The 17,418-nt window shown below is 39.5% G+C and overlaps 1 protein-coding gene across 9 annotated transcripts in view; it reads left to right on the forward strand.

The window, feature by feature from the left end:
* LOC126457297 (GMP synthase [glutamine-hydrolyzing]) overlaps positions 1–17,418 on the forward strand; it is a 178,771-nt gene that overhangs the window by 24,435 nt on the left and 136,918 nt on the right. For 5 of the 9 annotated variants that reach the window (XM_050093475.1, XM_050093474.1, XM_050093476.1 and 2 more), the window contains one exon: positions 15,205–15,413. In XM_050093475.1, coding sequence (XP_049949432.1) covers positions 15,226–15,413 — 188 coding nt within the window. In that variant the 5' untranslated portion in view covers positions 15,205–15,225. Of the gene's footprint in view, positions 1–2,791; positions 2,899–14,691; positions 14,795–14,883; positions 14,912–15,204; positions 15,414–17,418 lie in introns of those variants that run through there. The other 4 variants (XM_050093470.1, XM_050093473.1, XM_050093478.1 and 1 more) reach the window with 4 other exon arrangements.

Here is a 17,418-nt window from a genome sequence, read left to right on the forward strand (position 1 = left end):
TCTTGCACAGATTCACGGTTAATCTGCAGTTCATCCGCTGTCAAGCACACAGTTAATCGGTGGTTATTCATGATTAATGTCCTCACTTTCTCAATGTTTTCATCACTTATGGCAGTCACTGGTCATCTGCTACGGGGATTGTCAGAATCACTTTCCAGGCCTCCCCGAAAACAGGCGAACCACTCGTACACACACTTCATGGACAGTGCTTGATCCCCACAAACACATTCTAGCATTGTGTGTGTTTCTTTCAGTGTCTTGCCAAACTTAAAACAAAACTCTAAATTGATCCTTTGCTAGTTCATTTTCCTGTTCTCAGTTCAGAACCAACACACTAAACAACCACTTCATCCAACAGGTCTAACACGGAACACACATGATGCTCAACTGAACTATGATGGTGGCAGGTTGTCTTGACTTCAGACTTCTTGTCTGAAGTCAAGACTTACTTCCCACCACCCACAAGATGCTTCTGAAGTTTCTGATAGGTCACATTGTCTTGCTGTACTTTGGAACATGTTTTTGCAAACAATAGCAAAACTCTGCACTGTGGTTGCTATTTGGAACTACCTTCACTGCGCACAAACTGCTTAGACCACCGCAAGTTTGCCTGACTTTCTTTAAAAAGGAAAGGTAGACACAGAAATATGACATTTGATCATCTGTCGTACTTCAAAGGCTGGAAAAAAATTGGGAGCAACACAACCTATACTGTGTCACTGGATTTCCTTCTGATGCAGCCATGATTTTTCCATCCATGTACAATGTTGCTGGAGTGGGACAGCCCCTGGGACATCCTGTATTTTAACTGACTCACACAAATAAGTCAGTGGGAGAAAGGAGTAAGAGCATTGGACTTTAAACAGCCCAATCATCCTCCTATTCAAATGCACACCCAACAGGTCCCCACAAGAACTAAAATCATCTAAAGAAACAGGAGAAAAAGACGAGACGCAAATTAAAAACCTCCCTTGATTGCACTGCCAAAGTTGAATCTTCTTCCTGCAGAATGACTAGTGTAGCTGTAGGTAATAATTACACCATTGGTACAGGAAGTCGGGGAAGGAATAGTGGCTTAAACAAAACCCTTTTAACTTCTGCTGCCCTTAAACTTCCTCCTTTAATGATGATAGAATGAAATTGTAATGACTATTACAGTCTCCTTGCTGAACTTAGTTCAGTTCGTACTCTTATTTTCATCCGTATGTGTTTAACTGCAAAAATCATGGTGATTGGAAGTCAGCTGCCTACAGTGAGAAACTATCATGTTTTAGTAACAGTCAAACTAAGGCAATGAGGGATTCAGGAGGCATTTGCACATTGTTACTTTCAGTGAGCAGGTACTTCTGAACACCATACTCGAGGCTGTAGCTGTTGAAATCCAACTGTGTACACTAGTAATCATTTGAAATTTACACCTCCTGCTAGACAGAGCTGCCCTCCTACCAGGAGATGGAAGAATTGTTACACCATTTAAATGGTGTGCCCATCAGTGATTTGCCTGACAGTGACCGTAACCAGTTATGTTATCAGTAATGTATTCAGTGCCCATTGGCATTCTACCAAGATGGTCCCTGTGAAAAGTCAGTTGGGAAACTTACTCCTCTAAAGCTTATGTCACATAATCCCAAGGAAAGGACATTGACAAGAGACAGAGCAGGAGGCAATGAATCTGATTACCCATACCACACACAATTTGATAACTTACTCTCACAAAATAGCTGTGGCCAACGGAAACAGGTAAAAAGCATAACGACAACGAAGGAGTCATTCCTCTGCTGACAATGTAATTATGTAGAAAAGACCATGAGCAAAATCACATTATTTAATTAATGTGAAGCGGTACTGTTGGGGAACGATATGTTGTTTCAGTGAAGGCATATACAGCAGATGCCTAAGTGTAAGCTGAACTGTGATGAATCAATTCCCAAATGGAATAGTTATAGTTTTAGACTGAGAGTAATTCATACCAATTGTTATGACATAGCCAAATTCCTGATGATGTGCAGTGCTAAAATATCAGCTTAAAACAATTGTCACCTAGATTTTGCTCACTCAGTGTAGAATTTAAACAGAACATAATGTTCTCAACACATACAGACCTATAATGCCCTTTCTACAGATTGAGAATTCAGTAATTCACTAACACAGTACAAAGATACTGGTACCTGCCCAGACCCAGATATCGTACACAAGCCAATGATTCGCCGCCTTAGTGACTATTATAACAAACTAACTATCCTCATGTCCTTAAAAATATTTGGCAAGGGCGGGAGCCTCCAGTAATCAACATGTACAGAAAAAAACGGTGTTTCACATGTTTCAATCTTGAGATCTACCCTCTTCGCAGTTGCCAAAAATGGAATTGCTGCCATTGCAGGATGAAATTTATTTTCAACTGTGTATCTTCACAAACATTTGTCTAAACTATAGTTCCAAGTCATTGTGCTCAACAGATCATTATAACATCTTTAGGTGCTGTCCAGAAGACATGGATACGCTTATCAGGTAATGAACTTTTTCAGAGTTCAGTCCACCCACCCACAACCTAGATTATAACTTGATAACCGATGGTTAGAAGTGGTAAACTACTTAAGCTTTTTATGACTGCTGTTCTCGTGTAAACTTACATGGGTACTGCACATAAAGCAGCTCAAGACAATTCATATGTAGAAGTTAAACGGTCTTAGCTTCCTCAGAAAGACTCTTATAAATTTTTAGCAGCCATTGATTTTAGCCCAATTAGACTAAGGATGTGCTATTTATGGGTCAGCAGCACCTTCTGTTTCAGTCCTACTAGACCCTGAGCACCACAGCACAGTCCACCTTGTAATTGGAACATTCTGCACGAGCCCTTTTGATGGTCTCCTTGTTCAAGCAGATATCCCAATTGTAAAGGTATGCCACCAACAACTGTTAGTTGAGAATATGGTTAAGATGTACTGTAGGCCAAAAATCACTGTTACACGGTGTTTTTTGAGAACCTCAACATCTATCTTCTTATGAATTGTTTGGAAAAAGGGAGAATAGCAGCAGTTAGGTTAAAAGATGTGAACTGAGAACTGTTTTTTCTCATTGTAACTTGCTTGCTAACTGCATGTGGAGCTTCACACATGATATATTCCATGACCTGTGATATTTATGTATCTCTGGTGTGACATCAGTGTTCACACAGACACTGATATTCATCACCACAGGCTCTATTCGGTCCTCCACGATGAGCATCTTTACTCTGATATATAGGGTGCATCATGTACAAAACATAACTCACCTTTTATTTTATCAGTGGTTTTAGATATTGAAATCAGGTTTTTAGCAAGTAATAGTACACCGAAGGGCACTTTTTTTGTATGTAATAAAGAATCTTAATGTCTTAACTCTGGTATCGATCAAGATATGGAAGCAAGTATGATGTGACATACTTTCTTTAACAACACCCAAAAGTGCTTGAAAAGATGAGTGCAGTGATATTGATGTAGTGCTGATTACTTTTGAGCCTGAAACTCTTCGCAGAAGAATCCAAAAAATATTCTGAAATTGAAAAGCAAGTCGGCCAAAATTGGCTATTGCACTGTAAACACACTCGTGCCAGGCTATGTCTTCATATGAAGTGTTTCAACTGTTTACTTGTCTCCACTGCAGAACTAGCAGGCGCTGTGTTGTCTACTGGCAGGTCATTTGTGCTTCAACATTTCTCACATGCAGACAGGTATACTAATGAGGGGAAATGCTATTTTTATATGACGAATGTCAAACAAATGTTGTTGAAATGGCAATGGAAGCTAGTATATGCCATTGTTTCACAAGCAAAATCCGTAGCTGACTTTGTATCTTATGTCGTATAAGAAATGAGTTTTATCATAGTAGCATAGGCCTGTCTTGCTGCGTGTAACTACTGAGTCTGGCTTGAGGGCCCTGTTTGGTGCAGTAGCCAACTCTGACCACATTGCTTTCCAGTTTTAGGGCGTTTCTCGGACCCCCCCCCCCCCCCCCCCCCCCCGAGATCTTTCAACAGAAGTATTAACGAGCGCTATATCACTGTACCTGGTGTGGAAGCATGAAACTGGAATTTCCCTATAGATGCTGCTAGCTGTCAGTGTAAGTCCCATGACCCACCTATGCAGCACCATCTGCTTCCTGTAATGGCTGATGACACTGTCAAAACACAGTAACCCAAATACCATACAACGGTATCTGTTTCAAACCTGTGAACATGTCCATTTTGTGCCTATGAAATACGATTTGTGGACAGCATTGGTTTTCTGTTGTAATTTGAAGAAAACTGTTGCAGAATCACATCAAATGCATGTCAAAGCTTTCGGTGAACATGCTTTTGGGAAAACACAGTGTTTTGAGTGGTTAAAAAAATTCAGATGTGATTTATTTGGACATGAGAAATGATGGGAAATCACTGAAAAAGTTCGAAGACAATGAATTGCAGGCCTTATTGGATGAAGTGGATGATACGTAAACCCAGCAGGAACTTGCAGAACAATTGAATGTGACACAGAAAGCAGTTTCTCTTCGGTTGAAAGCTGTGGGAAAGGTGCAGAAAGTGGGAAAATGGGTTCTGCATGAACTGAATGAAAGACAGCAAGCAAATCGAAAGATCATTTGTGAACTGCTGTTCGCTTGATACGAAAGAAAGTCATTTCTGTATTGAATAGTGACAGGTGATTAAAAATGGAAATATTTTGGGAATCCCAAGCATTGTAAATCGTGGGTGAATCCAGGCAGACCATCGACATCTACTGCAAGACGCCGGAAAGTAGAGGGTGCTCTGTGTTTGGTGGGATCAGAAGGTTGTCATCTATTATGAGCTGCTAAAACCTGGTGAAACTGTTAACACTGATCGCTACCAACAGCAAGTGATCCATTTAAATAGAGCTTTATGTGAAAAACAAACGGAATGTGGAAAAAGACGACACAAAGTCATATTGCTCCATGATAGCGCCACATCACACACAGCAAAATTGATCAGGGAAACGAAAGAGGCATTCAGTTGATAAATACTAGGGCATGCGGCTTATTCTCCAGACTTGACTCCGTGTGATTATCATCTGTTTGCATCACTGGGGTGTGCTCTTGCTGAACAATGCTGCAATTTGTATGAAAATGGCTCGCTGATGGGTTCACTTCAAAAGAACTACTTTTTTTTTGAAATGGCATTTGTAGCCTGCCAGAGAGGTGGGAGAAATGTATAAACAGCAATGGAGATAATATTGTTTAAACAGCAATGGAGATAATATTGTTTATGAGTTTCAAACAACCAGACGTGTAATTATGACGACCAAATTCTGGTTTCATACTTCTACACCTGGTAATCGTATTTCCAGAAGTTTTTGTATGCAGTCACGAAAAGTATATGGTTCCATTGAAAATGCCGTATGTGTTTTAATATCTCAGTTGGTGCCAGAGTTCAGAGCATTATCCATACAGAACATTACATGCCCCTCAGCATAATCAATTGCAGAAAACTTCATTTTGATATCTGGAAACATACAGGAAATAAAATGGGTGTTACGTCTTATTGCCTCATCCGGTACACATGTTGTCTCTTCAGTTGCAGGAATTGGATACAAGGTAGACTTTTATACTACAAACACAAAGACATACAATTGCATGGGTAAAGTTTACACAATTTTGTTTACAGTGTTCCATGTAACCAACGTGGCAAAAGCTGTAACAGAAAATACTTATGTTTCTCTATTGAACTGTCTGTTGTACATCTAACTGTATAATGTTCTTGGCTTACTGATTTGTAGCTTCTGGTATAGTGATGATTGCGAGCAAGTATGACTATCTCGATGCTGTCTCTTCCCCCATCTGCCTCCCCCACCCCCTCCCCAGTTTTCCACATGCACAAACTAATGAGGCATGGATGAATGCCTTTTGCTATGTTGGGAGTGTGGCCTTTAGCAGTCACTGCTGTTTGCATACTTAGTGCCACCTGTCAATCTCACAGCGAGTGATGGAGATTCTGCACCCAGCAAAGTGTCGTATGGCAGCAAGCCTGAAGTTACTATATCCAGCTGATGTTGGTGTGACACGATGACAGCATTATGTGTGGTTGACATTAACACTGTTGATCTTGTAATACCAATGGCTCCGTAAATAATGAGAAAGTAGGCTGTACATTTTTCAACAAAAATGTTTATGAAAAAGTTTCTCATTCTACTGTATGCAGCATGTACACAGTGGAGTTAATAGCAGTACACAGAGCTCTCACACATGTAAAGCCTCAACCTATCACAGATATTCTCCTGTGCAGTAACCTCCACAGTAGTTTGAAGGGGACAAAATTACTCACCGACTTACCCTGTGGCGCCCAGCTTTCAAGAACTTTTATGTGACCTTTACAATAAAAGAGGTACAGTCTTATGTTAAAAGATTTAACACAATACAGATAGTATCAAAGTTAGAAACTGTGCACATTTTTTGAGGAGCATAACTCATGGTGTGCAAATTGCCCACACTATTCATTCAGTATTTGAGAATGAGAGCACTTAACAGCTTTCAAGAAGCTTTACATGTAATTTTAAAGCTTTTTGAAAGTTTTTCTCAGTAACACCCTCCCCACCCCACCCCCTCCAACTGCAAAATGATGAAAGAAAAAAAAAAGTTCATTGCTTACTATGTTTTTGCTGTTCATGCAGTAAAACTACAGCATCAGGCATGACATTTCATTTTATGACTTGTTTACCACTATCTCTATTCACAACACATTTTCAGAAAGTATCCACACATAACACTGAATTGCAACAGATCCTGTCTGACAGTGTAACAAAAGCAGCTTGTGTTTCAATCTTCCTAAGGGAAAATGAGTATTTCCATTTGATGTAAAGAATCCACTTTAGTAGATGACTCACGGGGTGGAGTGGGGAGGTGACACATCCTCCACTTGTTTTGCAAGGGGGGGGGGGGGGGGGGGAGGCACATCTGAAGTCCAAATCTCTCTCCCACCCTCTCCTATACAGGAAATCTATGTTGTTTGATCTTATCACTCACATTGTACTGATGACTTCTTTTTTTAATGATATTCTCTCCTAGTGTCAGTGCAAATGGAGAGACAGAAAGGGGGTTTCGGAATGCGTCTCTTATTCTGGAAAAACATTTTGCTGCACAGTCCCTCTCACCGCTATATCTCCACCTGGGCATGTTCTACATCATCTTTTATTGATTCTGTTCACTGTTCTCCATAAGTCATTTCTTGCAAAAGCAGCACTCTGTTCACATTCCTCGCAAATCTCTTCTGTTGGCCTATTATTATGAGAGCCCTTGAAAACCTCATTAGTCATCATCGTCATTGTCATCATACAATAGCCATAAATAAAACAAAGAGAGTGCACAGTATAGTATTGAATTACAGGTATGTCGAACAGTTGATGCTATCTGTACAACAGAAAAAAAGTGGATGCCATATTTTAGTTGAAGAATCGACTGTGAGAATGCTGTGTGCAAGATACATTCTGAATTATTTTTCTGATCAAAAGTAAATGTGAAAATGAATTCCCCAACATTTTTAGGCCATTTGAAAAATAATACAAATAATTTTATGTGCCAGTTCATTACTGTGGGTGAGATGTGGGACTATCTGTTTCATGCCAGAAATGGAATATGGATTAAAACAGTGCAAGGAAATGGGCTACTGTTTGTATCCTGATATCTCATTGATGCGGTTCTTGTATAAACAGAGTTAATTATCACTACCACATGTATGAATGCACATATTTGATATGCAGAGGTTCTTTTTAAAAGAAAAAAATTACATCATCTGACTGGGCAATTCTGCAGAGAACCACCTCATTCCTTACCTTATTAGTCCACCTGATTTTCAACATTCATCTGTCACACCACTGCGTCTCAAATGCTTCGATTCTCTTCTGTTGTAGGTTTCCCATTGTCCATGATGCACTACCATACAAAATTGAGTCCCAAATGTACATTATTAGAAAATCCTTCCTCAAATTAATGCCAATGTTTAATAGTAGAAGACTTTTCTTGGGAAGAAATGTCCACTTTTCTTGTGCTAGTGTGCTTTTATGTCATCCTTGCTTCCACCAGTATGTGCTTTTTGCTTCCAAGTTAGAAGAATTCCTTAATTTCCTGTACTCTGTGGTTAAAAATTTTGTTGTTAAGTTTATTGCCATCTCATTTCTGCTAATTCTCATTACTGTCGTGTTTGGTTTGCTCTCAATCCATACTCTGTGCTCATTGAACTTCATTCCATTCAACAGGTTTTGTAATTGTTCTTCACTTTCATTGAGAATAGCAATACCACCAGCCAGTTTTATTGTTGATACCTTTTCACCCTGAGTTTTAATTGTACTTTTGAGCCTTTCTTTTATTTCTGCCATTGCTTCTTCTGTGCATAGACTGAAAATTAGGGGTGAAAGAATGCTTCCCAGCCTTACACCTTTTTTAATCTGAGCAATTTATTCTTCGTTTTCCCCTTCTTATTGCCTCCTCTTGGTTCTTGTACGTATTTCTTTGCTGCTTCATCCTATTTTTCTCAGGATTTCGAACATCTTGCACCAGTCAACATTGTCAAAAAGTCCTTTGCAATGTCAGAACCACCTTTGATGCCTTTACATCTCCTAAGCCAAACTGATCATCTAACTCCTCCTCAGTTTTCTTTTTTATTCATGTGTATAGTGTTTTTTCTTTAGCAACATAGATGCATGAGCTGTTAGGTTGATAGTGCGATAGTTGTTGCACTTATCTGCCCTTGCTGTCTTCAAGAATGTGTCGATGACGTATTTCCAAGCCTGATGGTATGTTCCAAGACCTACGTATTCTAAACACCATCTTGAACAGTTGTTTGGTTTCCACTTTCTCCAACGATTTCAGAAATTGTCATCCAAAGCTCATTTAACTCTGACTCTAATACTGAATCTCCTATGTATTCCATATTGATTCTAATTTCTTCGTTAATCATGTCATATCTGATCTCCCTGCCATGTTGAAGAGTGGCATTCCCATTGCACTTTCAGTGTTGACACCCTTGCTTTTCATTTCATCAAAAGTTGTTTTGACTTTTCTATACTCTGAATCAGCCCTTCTGATGACTATTTCTGTTTAGATTTCTTCACATTTTCCTGCAGCCACGTTGCTTTGGCTTCCCCTGCACTTCCTGTTTATTTCATTTCTAAGTGATGTATTTCTGTTTTTCTTGAATTTCCCTGAGCATTTTTGTACTTCAGTTGTTTGTCGGTTATCCTCATCTACATATGTACTCTCCAGGCCACCAGCCGATGCGTGCCAGAAGGTACTTTGTGCCGTTGCTAGTCACTTCCTTTCTTGTTCTGCCCACAAACAGAGTAAGGGAAAAGAGACTACTTATGTGCCTCTGTATGAGCCCTAATCTCTCTTGATCCATACACAAAATATATCTTGGTGATAGTAGAATCATTCTTCAGTCAGCTTTAAATACTAGTTCTTTGCATTTTCTCAACAGCGTTCTGCGACAGGAATGTGATTTTCTCTCTAGGGATTCCCATTTGAGTTCGCGAAGCATCTCTGTAATACTTATGTGCTGATTGAACCTACCGGTAACAAATTTAGCATCACACCTCAGAATGGCTTGGATGTTTTCCTTTAATCTGACCTGGTGGGAATCCCATACACATCAGCAGTACTCAAGAATGGGTTGCACGAGTGTTCTGTATGGTATGTCTTTTCTGGACGAGCTACACTTTCCTGAAATTCCCCTAATGAACCAAAGCCAAACATCTGTCTTCCCCACTACTGTTCTTATGTGCTCTTTCCATTTCATATTACTTCACAACATTACACTTAGATATCTAATTAATCAGACCGTGAGACAGCATACTATTAATGCTATATTTAAATACTATGATATTGTTTTTCTTATTATTTGTATTACCCTACATTTTTCCTTTATATACAGCAAGCAACCATTCAACACACCAACTAGAAATTTTGTCTGTCATCTTGTATCATCCTGTTGTTGCTTAATGACAACACTTTACCATACACCACTACTTCATCAGTTCGCAACCACACACTGCTGCTCGTGCTGTCCATTCAATCATTTATGTATACAGCAAATAAAAAGCGGTCCTACAACACTTTCTTTTGTCACTCCTGGAGATACCCTAGTCTCTGATGAACATTCACCATTGAAGTCAATGTTCTGGGTTGTATTACTTATTAAGCATTTGAGCCACTTGCCGGTCAGGAAACATAATCTGTATGCTAAGACCTCTGTTAGTCTGCAGTGGGGCATTGTATCAAATGCTTTCTTCAATTCTAGGAATACAGAACCTGCCTGTTGCCCTTCATCCATGGTTCCCAGGATATGTGAGAAAAGGACAAGCTGAATTTCGCACAAGTGAGACTTTATAAATCCGTGCTGATTTGTGGACTTAAAGCTTTTACATTCCAGTGAAATTCATTATATTCGAATTGCGAAACACTGTAGGCCAAATTTTAACTGAGTGCATTTTGTTTTGTGATAAACAGGCAGAATCCTGTTTAGGTAGGATGTACATATATTTTAGCAGATAACAAGACAACTATGTTCCATGCATTGCTAAATATTTCAGAGCTTTCTGTTTTGGGTTCCCAATCAACCCTGATACAACGCTACAGATTGTAAGCTCGGCTTTTTCCACTTGAGTGAGGCCTCAGAACCAAAGCAACAGATGTCATTGGTGCCGACATAAGTCACAACTTGCGGAAGACTGCACCCTGCGCCTTCAAGAGCCGTAGGCAAGGCCTTCTCCACGTTTCAGATGGGGCCTTTTGGTAGATGTACTGAGCACACATTGGACTTCTTTCCAGCCCATAATGCTATTTCCTTAAGGGGCTTCATAACATGCCTAACACTTAAGCTCCTGATACCTAGCAAACTTCTGTCCCCATCATGTGCTTGGACCCTGCCGCATGAATGGTCACCTACCATACACAGAATGAAAGGGCAAGGCCAGATGGCCAGCCTCCAAGTTGACACTCTGCCTGGAACATCATGAATGCAACAAAACCTGTCACCCTCCCTGCGATGAGGGTGGTTCCCCTGTATGAGGTACACTGAAAGGTGCCTCAGAGTAATTCTTCTGTTACCCAAGGTTTTTTTGCCAGTATCTTTCTTGAACCTACATTTGAATGTCCAACTTAAGTGATTGTCATTTTATAGGTGTCCATTCCTCTTCAATCGAACTGCCCACTGTAGTATTTGTTATTGCAGCCCGTGTAGTGTCAGTATCTGTTTAGATTTTTCTATCTGACCATGATATAATCCATCTGAAATCTACCCATGTCTCCAGGCATTTTCCTAGTATAGCACCACCTCTTTTCCTTCTCATATCACCATGTTCGTCATCCAAGTTTATTAGATTTTTATCTCCCTTTATGTAGTGGATTATGCATTAGATATTGTCATACATGTTCTCTATTTCTTCATCTTCTGCTTGTGATGTCGGCATGTATACCTGAACCATTGTTGTTGACATTGGTTTCCTGCTGAGTCTGAGGAGAATAATACTGTTCACAGTAGCTCACTCTCTGCCCTACTGTCCTGTTCACAATGAATCCTATTCCTGTTGTAGCATTTACTGTGCCTTATCTTTCCATTTCACTTCAGTGGCCCCCACTATATCTAGATTGAGCCTTTGCGTATCCCATTTCAGATTTTCTAGCTACTCACCATTGACATTCCATGCGCTGACTCATTTGCCGGCTACTCAGTCATGTTCTTGTGGTCACTCCTCCTTGGCAGTTACCCTCAGAGATCCAAATGGGTGACTAATGTGGATTTTTTTGCTAGCGTCGAGACCGTCACATGTCCTGTGGATGCAAATTTTGTTCTTTTAATGCAGTAGTTTGTATTACCTTCCGCATCTTCATGCTGTTGATCATTGGTGATTCTTCCACCTTTTAGCATCAGTTTCCCACCCCAGTGGCAAGAAGTTGACCTGAAACTCTGTCCGCACACCCACTCTCTTTGACAAGACCATGGGCAGAATGAGGGTGGCTCTTCATGCCGAAAGTCCTTTTCCACCTTTTGCTGATGATTTTATTCAAAATTTAAGCTTTGGCTGGGACGAATTGAGGACCCGAGACATTTTGATTATTGATCAAAGATGCTACTTCCTAGATCACGGGTTACAGCTACTGCCCAAGTAAACAATAGCATATTTAGAGAGTGTTGCAATGCTGCCCTGCCTATTACATCAGCAAAACAAGTAAAAACTTTCACATTTCCAATCACACTTCGGTGCATTTCATTGGAATAATTTACATTAGTTAGCAGTTATGTATTTGTGGCATTCGATATCACAAACGGTACAAGAATACCTTCAGAATTTAACACTCAAGAAGTAAGAACTCCAATTTTTTGGGAGACACAAAAATGTATATACACTTTCTAAAAATATAAAGAGAAGTTTAGTGAAAAAAAGAACTATCAGTGGTTTAGCAGTTTCTTGGGGATATTTTGAAACAAGACAAAAGCACAAAAGACTGTTTACAAAATGAAATCTCTTTGGAACAAGCTGACAGTAAAAGTATGATTCTAAACAAACAGCAACAGAAAAAGCATGGCAGCAGTTTGTTGTGCAATTTATCTGTGATACAGGTCATCGCTACTGAAAAAAATCCACTCATGTTTAAGTGTTGTGCATCTAAAGAGTCTTAAGAATCTAGTTGTAATTCTTCGCATTAAGTTTACTATCAGCCATACATTAAGATATCTTCAGTGTACATTTTAAATTGATGTGAAAAGTAGTAGCAATGGAAGGATGTTTTTTCAATGGATACAGAAATGACCAAAACATATAAATGTGTGCTATGTTTTGAAATGCATTGTATGAGAATAAAAAATTGTGGCTGAAGCAAATTTTACTAATTACGACAAAGCGGATAACATTGGTAATTTTTAATATTAAATGTGAAGGGAGGGAATGTTTGGCAGTTAGATCCCCATATGGATGATCGTAATTTAGGTTTGTTTAGTTCTGTCTATAGAGGGTGTTCCAGGAGGAATGGTCAGTATGCAGGGATATGATAGAAACCATCATACAGAGCATAGAAGTCTAGTAAACATGGACTCTAAAATGCATACCTTAGGTGCTGTGAGGACTTGTTCATCCTCGTTACTGTGTAACATGTCTTTTTTACTGAGAAAGTACTCATAGTTCCTTAGGTGTGCATTTTAGAGCACACTTTGGTTTGAATGATTGTTCCTGTCAAATCCCTGAATATTGACTGTTTCTTCTCAGGCACCCTATATATACGTTGTAGCCTCAAGCTGAAGTTCATTTGTTATAATACAGCTCCTGATCATTTGCTGTCTAATGTGTCCCAGTAGAAGAAAAATTGTGGAAAGCAGCCCAGCAGCACAATTTCTCTTCAGTGTGGAAAGGGGATAATTGATTTTGAGAAATATCAGGAGTGCTTGGAGAAAATTATCCACATTTCTTTGTACCGTGTGCATGAGCTTCTGAGGATTAAAGTGCGCCTCCAAGATGATCTGTGACAACAACAGTCAGTGGTCACTGAAAGGAAGGTAGTTGCAGCACAGAAAGTGGTGGAAGGTTATTAGTCTGTGGCATATTACATCCACCAAAAGTTTCTAAAGCTAATTTAGCAGCTGTAGGCTTCAAAGTTCATAGTTTTTGACCCTGTAGTTATGGTCTTACCTAAAATTATTTCATATTGTTTCTGTAAGTGAGACCTTGACTGAAAGAGCTAGAGCTTCTGTATGTGTGGGATGTGATTTGTGTGCAAATATTTTTAACTCTTCAATTTATCTTACTCGATAGAGGTCCCCAGCTGATGATGTACACTGGTAGATCTAGTGTAGAAAGCTGCCTCCTTCCAGGATGAATCACATTTTGTTTTGGTTCTTGCAACAGATCTGGCTTATGCCTTTTTTACTACTAGTCATGCAATCATTTCATCTTACACTTTTCTGGATACACAATCCCAGTTGCTAATGATTGTAACTATTTTCAGTGATCTTCTTTGCTATAATCAAACATTAATGGGTCTTTCCACTGATTTGTGGGGAGTGAGTTACAGTTGGTTCTGATGAGGGTCATCTGTTGGTTCTTGCCTTTTGGTGTTCTACAGGTTTGCCTGCATTTGCAACAGTTTCATAGTGATGTGAATTAATTATACCAGTGACATTGTACCTGAGTAGTTTTGTGGCTCTCAATCATGTGAAACATCATGAGGTAGTCGAAGTAAGTGGGAATAGGTTGCAATCTGGTTTAATATAGACAGTAAATTTATACAGTATAATTGTTGGGCTTCACTTAGAGAAGGGGAATGCAGCTGCAAATGAATCTTCCTACTAAACAATAACAATGATATAATGGCTTTTATGTAACATAACACTATGAACATGTTTTGGAATGAAGACAACATTAGTCACTTGAAGCTACCAATTGTATAGAAACAATAAACGCACTAATTTGACATTTGACCCCATCCCACCACCACATGGAGAAAACATGGGGCTCAGCTGTACCAAAGACAGCACCTCTCTCTCTCTCTCTCTCTCTCTCTCTCTCTCTCTCCCTCTCTCTCTCCCTCTCCCCCTCTCCACCCCCTCCCCCCTCTCCCCCCTCTCCCCCCTCTCCCCCTCCCTCCCCCTCCACCCCTCCCTCCCCCTCCACCCCCTCCCTTCCTTCATTGGTCTAAATATAGTTCAGTGTGTGCGCACACACACAGCAAGTGCTTGGCACTCAGTAGGCCTGATGGCAGTGTGTGTAGGCAGTGGTGTTAGATACAAATTTTATAAAACAGCCCTAGCTAATGCAATTTGTGAGTATGTATGTGTGTGTAAAATAATTTTTATAAAATAGTGTGGCTTGGAGTCAAGCACTATTTCATGATCAGTTTACCTGCCAACTGCAGTCTTAGGAAGAATGAAGTGTGTTTGCATGTAAGATTTCAGAGGAAACATTATTCTTCAGAGTTGTAGTTTCTTAATTTTAAAATACAGTTTTCTAATGTGTTTAGTTCTATTGTTGTGCTTTCCTATTCACATGCGTAGCAGGAAAGATGACTTTAACTAAATTGAATGATTCTGACATGTACCTCTGTTGTTACTTTGAATCTCATTTTTAATTGAATCTAGCTTAATTGAGTGGCAATGAAAGAACCTTTTGTCATTATTTTGCAACCAATTTTCAGTGTTTTGTTTCCTGGGACTAATGGCTTTGAATTTTTCCACAGTGCTGCTGGACATCAAGTGAAATGCACAACACAAGTCCAGAGGGGCACTACCGTGCCAATGGGACCCATAATCAAGAACGTGTTGCTATTTTGGATGCAGGAGCACAATATGGAAAAGTGATAGATCGTAAAGTGCGAGAACTTTGTGTTGAGAGTGAAATATTGCCATTGGACACACCAGCATTCACACTGAAAGAAAAAGGATACAAGTAATATTAACTTAGAGCATATTGTTAAAAGGGTGAAAAATTAGAGTAACTATCAAGAAATGTAACATAGAAATAATGCAGATATAATCAAAATACAATTATTTATTTTCACAATCATTCAGCCATGTAGTTCCTGAAGTTGCATAACTGAAAAATATACTCCTTAAAATACACAGCTGTAAGAATGGCTGCATTATCAGAATTTTTAATTGCTCACATAGGCCAAGTGCCATAAACAAGATTGTGATGCCTTTATTTCGAGTAAGTTCTTGAGTTCTTGAAGGAAAAGTAGAAGCAAGCGAGTGGCAATGAATAAAATGGCTGCTAACTTTGTATATTAGTCTCTTTTTGACGTCAGTGGTTCTCTTATGTAAATAATGATGTGGGTGTATGAATTGTCTATTTTGTCCGCCCCCGGTAGCTGAGTGGTCAGCACGACAGACTGTCAATCCAGAGGGCCCGGGTTTGATTCCCGGCTGGGTCGGAGATTTTCTCCACTCAGGGACTGGGTGTTGTGTTGTCGTTGTCATCATCATCATTTCGTCCCCATCGACGTGCAAGTCGCCGAAGTGGCGTCAAATCGAAAGACCAGGTGAACAGTCTACCCGACGGGAGGCCCTCGTCACACGACATTTCATTTCAATTGTCTATTTTGAAAGACCAAATGAAATGGTATTTGCTTACAAACTTTAGTTTATAGTCACAATTTTGCAATCTTCATTTTTGTTAACTAGCAGAAATGTTAAATAATATTATTTGATACCAAACATATCTTGTTGCTCATGAACTTAATTTGAAATTTCAGTTGATATTCTCTTCTTATTTGGTGACAAATGTGCCCATCATACATGGCATCATCCGCATAGAAGTTCTATACCTGGATGAGAATTACAAAGTGATTAAGCACAACTGAACGTGGAAGGGGGTGACGTTTGCTGGTGTGTGTGTGTGTGTAGTGTGGCTCTAGCAGCAACAGGTGTGCGGTTATGTACTATCTTCTCACACACCCTGTTGACATGCAGTATAAAGGATTATAATATCCTTCTTGCTTATAAAATAACACCGTTTTCCTGTTATTTGTATATCTTGACAGAAGTAACTGGGTGTGCACTATCTTTTACAATTATCTGTATGCTTCATGTTTAGTTGGCCTATTGGATATGAAAGGGGTGCTCAAATGGGTGTTTCCTTCATGAGACTACAATAACTAACAACATTAAAATAATATAAATTCCTTAAGTAACTACCAATCACTTCATTGTACATACAGTATGTCATATTTGTGCGGAGGGGTATCCGTTAACAAGATTTATGGAAGTAGGATAGTCACCACTCACAGAAAACCTGAAACACAAACCAGCTTGCAAGACAGTAATGCTTTGTGTCGTTTTCCAAGGGAAGCAGCACTTCCACATATACTGCCGTCTGTCCAGTCTTTTTTTTACAGAATGTACAACATTTATCCATGTTTCTTCAAGCCACACAATTTCTTTAAATGGTTGCTTAACAATTTCACTTAAAAATTGACAGTGCCATGCTACGATATCGCTTCACTCCATTACAGTATTGTGTCCATTATTTTTTTTGTGCCTGGGACCAAGGGCTCTGACAGTTATTAATAAATAAATCTTGCTGCCACTGAATTCTACCTCATGAAGTATAACTCAGTTTTTTATGGTTGTATATTCTTTTCTCTTGTAATATCTACACACGTGATGACAAACAGCGAGTCCATTTCATTAGTCATTGTCCTGTCTTCCTGCTTTTGCCAGGTGTCTGTACCGTGGACGAAACAGCCCCTTATTGTTCTGTGCAGTTTTTATTGTCACAAACATTCATGACATGTTTCTATCTTCAAGGCATGTGGAGTTCTTTTGATTACCTTCGTTGGAGGCAGTACAAGGCAGTACAGCCATGCCATTGTATCTCCTCAAAATATTTGCACACTGAGCGCACAAACTAATGTGTCTGACCATTTAAAACTTGAGCATATCACTGAAACTTC

Source organism: Schistocerca serialis, chromosome 2 (assembly GCF_023864345.2).
Source record: "Schistocerca serialis cubense isolate TAMUIC-IGC-003099 chromosome 2, iqSchSeri2.2, whole genome shotgun sequence".
Lineage (NCBI taxonomy): Eukaryota > Metazoa > Arthropoda > Insecta > Orthoptera > Acrididae > Schistocerca > Schistocerca serialis.